The 11,033-nt window shown below is 39.3% G+C and overlaps 1 protein-coding gene across 1 annotated transcript; it reads left to right on the plus strand.

Annotated features, from left to right (window-relative positions):
* The first annotated feature begins 3,317 nt into the window (after positions 1 to 3,317).
* LOC100719204 (olfactory receptor 5D18-like) lies at positions 3,318 to 5,119 on the plus strand. Its single transcript, XM_003465855.3, has 2 exons — positions 3,318 to 4,243; positions 5,077 to 5,119. The coding sequence occupies exons 1-2, from the start codon at positions 3,318 to 3,320 to the stop codon at positions 5,117 to 5,119; spliced, it is 969 nt and encodes a 322-aa protein (XP_003465903.3).
* The last annotated feature ends 5,914 nt before the right edge of the window (positions 5,120 to 11,033 follow it).

Below are 11,033 nucleotides of genomic sequence, written 5' to 3' on the forward strand. Positions count from 1 at the left end.
GACAGAGGCAGTTCACCTGGTTATCTCTGCCCGTGCTGGGTGCACAGATGAAAGGGCCTTCTGGAAGCTGCACTGGCAGGCAGAGGCAGATCTTCTTGTTCTCTCTGCCCATGCTGGGCGCATAGAGGAAAAGGTCTTCTGGTGGTGATGCCCAGAAGGCAGAGGAAGATCTCCTTGTTTTCTCTGCCTGCCCTGGGCACACAGAGGAAAGAGTCTTCTGGTAGCAGTGCCAGGTATTCAGAGGCAGATCACCTGGTTCTCTCTGCCTGCACTGGGTGTGCAAGGGAAAGGACCTTTTGGTGGAGACACCCAGCAGGCAGAGGACTCTAAAGTCTTTTTTAAATTTTAATTAATTTATTTTTTTCTTTGAGATAGAGTCTTTCTGTTGCTTAGGTGCTCAGGCTATGAAGTCTCCTCTGAAATTCAATGCAAACTCAGCTGCAAGCACCAGTTAAAGTCAAAATAAAACTAGATAGTCCGCATATACTAGATATTCCTCATATGTTCCCCAATACAATACAATTCCCCATATACAATTCCCCATATTACAGTGGCATAGAGTAAACTCAACCACTACAAAAGAAAGAACAAGAGGATCCCTAGGGATATATCTCAGTGGCACAGAGCCTGCCTTGCAAGCACACGTTCTGAGTTCAATTCTCAATACTCTCTCCCCCTCTCACAATAAAGTAAAGGGCATAACAAGGAATTGGACCTAAGCAAGACCCAAACCCAGCTGAGTTTTCATATAAGCTTTTTATAGATCCAATCTCTCAGTTTTAAACATCTTGTGGTTTCTATCATAGGCTATCATACTACCCCAGGTGAGAGCTTCTGGAAACACTCTGGATATAGTGATACATGTCCATGTTCCCAACTATGAGGAGGCACATGCAAGAGATCATGAGGTATAGGCCAGGATGGATCATTCAGTGAGGTTTTGAGTTAGAATAAATTGGGGGAAATGTAACTCAGCAACTACAAGATTCAATCTCCCAGACGACAAAACAAACAAAGACAAAGCACAGCAAAGATGTGCACCATATTTCATGCCAAATTTCATGCCAAAGTAATGTGTATACATTCTATATAACACACATACATACATAATTTAATCACATTGCCTAAATTAAATATTTTAGGACCTTTCTACACAGTATTACATTCTTAAATATTACCCGATTTTACATATGCTGTTTTTTTCTTCAATAAAACTTGTTTGAAACTTACAGAGATAGAGTGAGACTCAGAGAGATCCACAGGTGGAAGAGATATCTCACTCATGTGTTAATTGCAGCAGTATTTACCATACTCAAGATATGAAGCTAATCAGGGTGCAGTATGTATATATACTAATTCCCCAAACGGAATGTAATTACTATGTATCACAAATAAATACTAATAAGTTTTAAAATATAAAGGAATCAAACTAGAGGCCTGTTCATGGATTAATGGAGAAAGACTACGTGGTACACACGTGTGACAAAGGTTATTGAAATAAAAGGAAAATAAAGTGTTATTTGCAGAAACATTGACTGAGCTGGAGGACAATACACTGAAGTGAAAGAAGCTGGGCACAGAAAGAATAATACTTCAGGATTTCATCTACATGTCAAAATTAAACGTTGATCTTTTAGTACTAAAAAATAGAACCATTGTATCAGAGCCATGAAATGGTGTGAACCAGTGAGATTAAGAAAGAGGATAGTGAAAGGATAAATTAATACAATTGGATAGAGAATACAATGACCAATGTTGTATTACTAGACGTATTTCTCGTAGCAGGATCCCTGTGAATGACAATAATTTATGAAAATTTTGTAACAACTATTAAAAAGGATTTCAAAGAAATAAGTATCTAAGCTGATATATATGCTATTTATCACAAACTGATCCTTATAATTTGTATTTATTAGATAAATCATTCTATAATTGTGCGATTCCTGTGCTAATTATGATGGATAGATGTGTAATTTTCTTAAATATTGCATAAGATAATGGTGATTAATTTTAGTTGTTTATCTGGTGACCTCAAGAGGATTGAGGAGATTGCCTCTTGGGTCCTCTCCAAGGCTGTAAATACACATATAAAAAGCGGGTATCACCCTCAGTCAAGAGATATCATAATTCCACCATCAATAGGGTTGTTCAAAGATTCAAAGGTAATATTGACATTAATTTCAATCATAAAAACAACTTTAGAGTATAAAAATTACTTCTTTAGAAATGGAATATTGTTAATATAATGATGTTTTGTTTGACTTTCAAAAATTTAGTTTTTTTGAAAAAATTTTCCTAAGTATCTTTCTACTGTGTTTTATCTTTATTTTATTTTCTGGAATATCTTTGGGAGATTTATAACAGCACTAGACTGCTTTCTGTAGGCTTAAAATAGTATTTGATTTGCAATGTATCAACTCTTTTAACTGTCCTACTAACTTGTGTTGTAACTTGGTTTCAATGTTTATCTTTTTTTCTCCCTAAAGGAGAATTTTAAAAAGAAAATGTGATCATTAATAAGGAAATTTTGTACACATTTAGACTTAGAAAAACTTTTATCAGATTTTGGCAGTGGTTAAACAGATGCAAGGCTAGCAATCTGAGGGTCAAGAATCTGTACATAGAAATGTAGAACATTCTGCGTTAGTGGGTCATTGGAAAAGCCGATGTATCTCTGGCTTCTGCTTTGTAATCTCAGAAATAAAGAAGTAAATTATATAAAATATTTATTCTTAGTTTATTATTATTTGAGAAATATGAAAGGATAATAAAACATATGAGTAGAAAAAATTGATTTGTTTTAAAATCAGATATACAAGGCCAAACAGGTATACTGATTAAAATCCAACATATAATTATAGTAAAATATTTATTTTTATGGCAGTTAATACTTAATGTCACTAAATGATTATGTAAAACATTGTTTAGACAGTTAATTGTAATACTGATAGATATATTGAGATAAACCATAATCACTTGAGAATATATAATGAACTGATGAAAGACAGCTGAAAAGTATGAGAAAAATTAAATTTAAATGAAATAAATGTCATAAATGCACTTGGTACATATGTAAGAACAAAAAGGACAGTTGAGATTTTAAAATTTAATTACTTGCATATGTTACAAAAATGTGCAATTGCTGGTATTTAAAATGTAACCAATATATTATATCTTTTATAGAAACTAGGTAGTTCCTGAAAGATATTTTCATCATTCTCTAGATTTTTTAAGGGAAGTAAAATAGGTATTGTATGTCTTCATGTACCTCCTTTTCTGTCTCAGCACTAAATGTGAGACCCTGACACACCCAAACCATGCTGCTATCATATACAAACCAAAGTGGAGTGATGTTCATCCTCTTGGGCTTCTCTGAATACCCAAAACTGCAAGTACCACTCTTCCTGATTTTTATGGGCATCTACATTGTCACCGTGGTAGGGAATACTGGGATGATTGTTATAGTCAAACTGAACCCCAAACTGCACACTCCCATGTATTTTTTCCTCAGTCATCTCTCATTCGTGGACTTCTGCTACTCCTCCATCATTGTTCCCAAGATGCTGGTGAACCTAATTGCAAGGGACAGAACCATTTCATTTTCAGGATGCATAGCACAGTATTTTTTCTTCGGCATCTTTGTTATAACAGAAGCATTTTTGTTAGCAGCGATGGCCTATGACCGCTTTGTGGCCATCTGTAGCCCTCTTCTCTACACAGTTGCCATGTCTCAGAAACTCTGTGCCATGCTGGTGGTGGGGTCATATTCCTGGGGTGTAGCTTGCTCCTTGACACTGACATGCTCCACCTTGCAGTTGTCTTTTTATGATTTCAACATCATTGATCACTTTTTCTGTGAGCTCTCCTCACTGCTCTCCCTCTCTTGCTCAGATACTTACATTAATCAATTACTCTTGCTCATTTTTTCTACATTTAATGCAGTTGGCACACTGTTCATCATTCTCTTCTCTTATTCATTCATAGTTGTCACCATCATCAAAATGCATTCAGCAAGTGGGCGCCGCAAGGCTTTCGCCACTTGCGCCTCCCACCTGATGGCCATTGCCATCTTCTATGGTACCATCCTGTTCCTCTACTGTGTGCCCAATTCCAGGAACTCCAGGCACACAATCAGAGTGGGCTCCGTGTTTTACACAGTGGTGATCCCTATGCTGAACCCCCTGATCTACAGTCTGAGAAATAAGGATGTGAAAAACATGGTCCACAAATTAATGGACATTAAGTTCCTTCCTTACTGAGCATGGGATTTCAGTTCATTTTGGCTCTGATGTACATGTCTTTTTCATAAAGGTTGACTTAAGGACACTATTAAAATTAAATGTTAATTTTAGTTAAACAAAAAAAGACTTTACTACCAACATAGTAAGTTTGGCTCTGTCTTTTACTTGTAGCAAACATCAGTAATTCTGTTGATATTTAATCTTTTATCTACAGATTTGCTATAACAGCTTAGTTTACAATGTGATTGTGAAGTTAACAAAATAATTTTCAAGGTACTTGAGGTTGACTAGGCTTTCAAAATGGAATTATATGTTACAAATGTAGGTATATAGGACAGATATAATTCTCCCATTGCATGTTGTGAAATCCACTGTTGATGGAAAGATAAAAAGGACCTGAATGTTGCATAAGCTAGAAAATAAATTTCCCAGAAAGTTTCAACAAGGGTTATTGCAAAACAACTATGGGATTTATTGAAGGATGCTTTTTCTTAGGAAAAAAATAACTAATAAAATCTTGCCAGGAAAAGGGAAATGGCTGAGATATCCCAAACACACTCAGTTTAGAAGGGAATTTTATTTACTGCTAAAAAAACAAAGAAGGTAGTAAGGTAATACTAAGCTAGTAAGTATTTCAGTGTGTTCATGTGATATAATTCTGTTTGTGTTTGTAGCATGTGTTTGATGTATACAGATTAGTCAATATAAATAAAAGTTTGACTGACAGGTATTCGATTTCTTGAATGTATTTTTAAAGGAACTACAGCGTGGCTGTGCTATAATCTATGACAGATATCACAAAAGTCATAGATAGACTGGATCTTTCAAAAATGAGGTTCATGTGCCTACCTGTCCTGAATTCTGTGCTGTTTTTCTAAGACATCATAAATATTATCAATTCTTTGTGATTTTTTAAAATGTGTGCATGATCTTAGAATTCTCAATAGACTTGTTTACCATAAGAGGGAAATGTTTGCAGTTTTTGGACCATTTGAAAAATAAATTCCTATGTAAATTTCTTCCAAATACAATGCAAAACAGGAATCAATTTCCACTTTTCATAAGTGATTAAAACTGCCTGGTTTTACCTGAGTTGCTCCCTTCCACTGCAATAACTTCTATGGACTTATCCTTCTGTTTTCTCATTATGTCTATGTGTGACTCCAGACAATCATCAGTACAGTGATGGTGGTAATATAGGTCAGAGAAAAAATGCAGAAAAGTGGACAAATCACACAGAAACTTGTGGAAATTATTGGAGACAACTGAAATGTGGCCCCAGGACAGTATTCTCCTTAGCGTGACCATGACCCAAATGCAAAATAACAGCTCAAAGCCTCCCTTTTTCTAGCTACATATATGAACTTGAGTCTTAAAAATAAAAGAGTGTAATATTGAAAGTCAGGCCCTCTCTTTTAGACACCAACCATGTTGAATATTAAGATTCTAGATGGCTATCTATGTTTCTAGTCTTACCAATTATGATTCCAGAAACTGTTTTTGACTTTGGCTGGCTTGCTGATGTTCCCATTATTTTTATTTCCATTTTCATATATTATTCAAAACCCTACAAGTGATTGCTTGTTAGAGATTTTCAGTCATACCAGTATCAGTGTCCACAGATTTTAATACTTTGTTTTTATTTGAAAATTTCTATAGTTAAAAAAAACCATGTGACAAATCCTTCTTGGACTAAGGGTATTATCTTTTTTGTTTTGTGTAATTTTTCACCTAATGAAGTTTCTTGGAGTCCATTATAGATAACTGAATCTAATAAGCAAAATAATAGATGAATTTAAAATTACATTATGCATGTATTTCATAATGTATAGTATTTTTTTCTGAGTAAACAGGGAGATCTATCTTTTGAAAAAGGAAGGTGAGGGCTGGGGATTGAGCACCTGGCAAGTGTGAGGTCATAAATTTGATCCCTGTTACGAGAGAGAGAGAGAGAGAGAGAGAGAGAGAGAGAGAGAGAGAGAAAAGAGAGAGGGAGGGAGAAAGAAAGAAAGAAAGAAAGAAAGAAAGAAAGAAAGAAAGAAAGAAAATGAAAGAAAGAAAGAAAAAAGAAAGAAAGAAAGAAAGAAAGAAAGAAAGAAAGAAAGAAAGAAAGAAAAAGACCATGAATAGAACAAATGGAAGGAGAGGAGGAGAAAGGGGGGAAAAGGTGATTAGAAATCATTATTGATAGAGTATTCTGGCACAATAGAGAAACAAAAGTACAAAATGAACAGGTTTATTGATCTGAGGATGTAGTAAGGAGCACACAACCCATGGTGTCTGGGCCTTGCACCGCAATATGCGGTGTGGGATATAAATAACCTTCGATTGAGAGTAGTGCTTAGGGCAGGCACTGATGATATACGAGGAAACATTTGGAATTCTTTGTGCATGCAAACAGGAAGGGGAGCTGCAATTAAGGCTGAGGAAGAAGCAGGAAGTGGTAAGCATTCCCTTGGCCTTCCACTGCCTTATTGTCTTGTAATTTATTCTAGGGAAAAACTCTTTCAATTATGATGTATTATGTAGATGAAACAACTATCCATGATGAATATAATCATTGCATACTGCAAACATGTACTAATTCAAATAAAATAAACATTTTTAAAAGATAAAGGACATTTCTAGAATATACTGAAATATAAGCTGGTCCATGTTTTTATTATATTCTCCCTGCCTCATTAATAGAAAATTTTCATGTGTACCTGTGACAGATCATGGCATTCTTACTGAGATTTTCAAGATTTACTGAATTGTTTTAACAGAAATATTAACATTAAAAAATAATAGTGACACTGAAAAAGTGCAGAGGGAAATAAAAATAATCTTTCAAAATAGATAATGTTCAATAAACACTTACATTTACTGAATAGCACATATATCTTCTATCTACGAGGTTAAAAAAGAAAAAGGGAAGATTTATAGCCAGCATTTCAAAATGTACACTTACAAATACAAATATGTGTACATACAAATGTACACATACAAATCCACACACTTAAGCGCTCACTGTGTCTCTCCAAGGAATAAAGTTAGTAAAAGTACAGATAATGGAAAAGAAAATCAAAGTAAAATCACATTAACATATTCAAACCATAATGAAGTAACATTAACACATTCTCAACATAATGAATCACAGTCAGTAGTTCCATGACTGTCTCATCAGTAGGCGTGAGTCCCATTCAGTGTTACAAGCCTCCCAGTGGTACAGTCACCCATGAACAGCTGATTGAGAACATATTAATGAAAATATTCACCCCTTGATTTCTTATAGCAGTACATATGTTATTGATGACAAGTAAAACTACTATCAGCCTTCCCAAGCAACACATATGCTCTAACAATGTACTTGGTCCTTATGCCCTGAGACCATAATTTACTCTCAACCAAAGATGAAAAATCTCAAGCCATCTGAAAACAGAATACTGAGGCTTGCATATCAGCTAAGGAGGTACAAGAGCAGCCTAGTGGGCCTTAGTTGAATCCTTGTGTTTTGGCCAATGATGCAGTCACTGCCCAGGAGTCCTGTGTTGAGGGAGAGCTGAGGGACCTGCCTGAGCTCCCTTCCTCATTTCATTGGAGAAGGTGACTGGAGCAGGTTCTTCCCCAAGCAGATATGAGAATAAAAGATGTTTTGGAGATTTGTATGTCATTATCCCTGGAAAACCCAGCTGATTGCCTGCAACTGATCAGGCCATTGCCCATCTAAGGGAGTCACTGTTGATGTTACACAAATACTGCAGCACCTCAATGATTCTTTCCTCTTTCTGTTTGTAGGGCACCTGGGCTCACTCTATACGCTTTTTATCCTCACTAAAATTTAAGGGAGGTAGGTGACCTCTTGGCTCATGATTTTGTTCCCCATGAGGGGCCTTCATCCAAACACATGGAGGGAACCCATGACCCCCAATGTGCAATATGCGCAAGTGGGGTCTGGAGAGTTGATTGCAGGCCTCTGTGGGACGCATAGCAGAGTGCTCTGTTGGAACTGGGCTCCTGTTGGAGGGTCACAGCTCTGGGAGCTGACTGATGAGCTAGGACGTAAGGCTGAGTCAAATGGAGGACTGGAATCACCTCAAGCACCTCCACTGGAAACCATGTGTGTTTGTGTGATCCTGAGTTTCCCCTGTCTCTTTTTTGGTCTCCAGGACTTTGAGCACTGGTCCTCAAACACTGGGTCCTGTCTTTACCAGAGCACAAGGTGAAACACAGCTTTCACTTCTCATAGTGACACTTGTTCTTCAGCTCCTGGTGGAATTCTTCACATTCTGCCCAACCATCAGGCCCAATCTCTCCTCTCAGTCCCATGACCTGTTTCCTAGTTCCGGCTGAGGCTCTGCTACATTCCTGGCACAGGGATAGCTGGGCTGTGCACTGTACCCGGCCTCTCTCCTGTAGACTTGGGCTCTGAGGTCTCTCTTCACCCATCCAGGGCTTAGGCCTTGGGTTTGATTCTCTTCTCTCTCCTCTCATGTGCCCAGGACCCCTGAGCTGAGGAGAGATCCTGGCCCTCCAGGGTCGCTGTCAACTCAGGCCCATGTTATTCCACCCTGTCTGAACCACCTGCAAGACCCCAGCCCAGCTCCCTTGGGCACCCAGGCTGCTCTGTCCAGCTCGTGTTTGGCTCTCAGCTCGGATCTCGGTGCCTAAGCCTCTTCTTCCAGCTGCGGATCTCTAGGGGAGGCAGGGAAGCCTCAGAGCACAGGCTCCTCCGGACTACTCTGGGCTCCTCCCTGAGCCCTTGCCTGCTCAGCCCACCCAGCATATTGACCCCTCTAACCTTCCAGGCCCTGGCCTCAGCTTCCTCTGTGCCCTGGCTCCCGACTCTCCTGGGCGCCAGGTCTGCTTCTCTTCCAGGGTCCCTACCCATCCTTGGAGTCCAGCACTGTGGCCTCATGTTTCCAAATGCTCCATGGTTAGCAACCTTCCTGCTGAGCCTCTGTCTCCTCGTTTATTTCCTCCAGGCCTCAGGTCCATTCCTTCATCCTCAGGCCCAATAAGCCCTCTTGCTAGTCCCACAGGCCAGGCTCGGTTCCTCGGGATGCTTCGGCTCTCCTCGTTCCTCTTGGTAAGGCTACCATATCACTTGGGTTACTCTGGCATCCTAGGTCCTTTCCGCAGGGCTTCGATTCCACTCTGTTAGCCTTGAGTCCCTCCATATCTTTCTTGTCCGTCCCTGTCTCCTCGGTACTTTCCACTAGGTCTCAGGTCCATTCAGTCATTCTAGGGTACATTCTGCGGGCGACAACTATCCATCTGTATTTCCCACACACCAAGGGCCTGTCCCCGCCCTCTCTTTGCCTCCCTTTGTGCCCCCTGAGTCTTTGAGACTCTGGTTCCCTGAGCCCTCTCTGCTGCCCCGCATGGGTAGTGCTCCCGCTGCAGCAGAGTTCCCTGCAGTTCCTGCTCCTGGCTCTCAGTGCCGCTATCCTCACTCAACTGTGCACCTCAGGCTGCCTTGCAAATAACCAGGACCCAGGAAGACTAAGGAGAGAGGCTAAGAAGAAAGGTTCTTCCCCTGAGAATGGAAACAAGGCTTTGTCCTCCTGGGTGAACTCAGGAATTGCAGCCCGGTCTTTTCTGTGTCTATCTGTTCTCAGCATTTCCACATCACTCAGTTGATGTTTGGATTTTTCCTTTGCTAGGGAAGAGTCTTGGATTATAATTAAGTGTGCCATGCTACTATTTTGTTATTGTCTTTTGAATCTTTTTCTCTTGGCATTTCTAATGGTTTTTACATTTGTAAAATGAAATCCCAATGTTTTCATCACTTTCTGGCTAATAAATAATACCTTCTTTATTCTGATATTTTTACAGGCTCCCATAAGCTTGTCACTGTTGTAGTGCATGTATTACTGGCCATGGGGCAGCTTGGACCCTTCAAGGTATATGTATGACTCACAACCAGCGGGATAGTGCAGTCCTGCCAGGTGGTAGAAGCTGCTGGATGCGGCAGTTAGGGTGTACAGCCCCGTGCCAAACACGTTCATTTAGAATATGAAAGAAAACTCAGGTGATATGATTTCATCAAAATTTCAGGAAGTCTCAAAGATGTCAGAACTGTTGAACCCAGATGAAATAGCAACTCACTGTACACTAGCACACAAAGTTAAACAATCAAACAAGTTTAACAATGAGAAAAAAAAATAGCTAGCATGCCATCAGATACAACAAATTCTGAAGCATTGTTATGCCTTGTACCTAGATGTCTCTCCAAAGCCTCATGCAGTCATAAGTGGGTAGTTTTGAAAGTGGCTGAATTAGAATGTCATACTGGGATTAAGTGTGTGATGCTGAGATTAAGGGTGAGATACTGAGATTAATGGTGTGATGCTGGGATATAGGATGGGTCACACTGGTTGCATGTGCACCAATCTTTAGGGCTGCAAACGTGATGAAATATAAAGGGGCTGAAATGGGGCAGGCTGCTGCTGGATGCCCCCTGCCTTCTACCTGCCCAGCCACACCATGGACTGCTCCTGCTTTGTGAGGGCCTTCTGCTTGGCAACCCTGCCTTGGGATCAGGTGACCATGGACTGAAACCTCTACAGACTGAAACCTTAAATAAATATTTTCTCCTTTAACTTCTGGATGTTGGGTATTTTGTCTTAGCAATTAGAAAAGTAACTAAGGTAGGTATCTATGATAATATGACAGGCATAGAACAGAAGCACAAATTCAAGTAGGTAAAAGATGACAAAAGGACACTTAACTGTACTTTAAAGCTGTTGACTGTGAGATGGTTGTAAAGAGTGACTGTTTCAGTGTGTTTTGATAACAGTGATAAACACA

The sequence above is a fragment of the Cavia porcellus genome, unplaced genomic scaffold (assembly GCF_034190915.1).
Source record: "Cavia porcellus strain 051 isolate PalLab524CR breed Dunkin Hartley unplaced genomic scaffold, mCavPor4.1 scaffold_17, whole genome shotgun sequence".
NCBI classification, from domain to species: domain Eukaryota; kingdom Metazoa; phylum Chordata; class Mammalia; order Rodentia; family Caviidae; genus Cavia; species Cavia porcellus.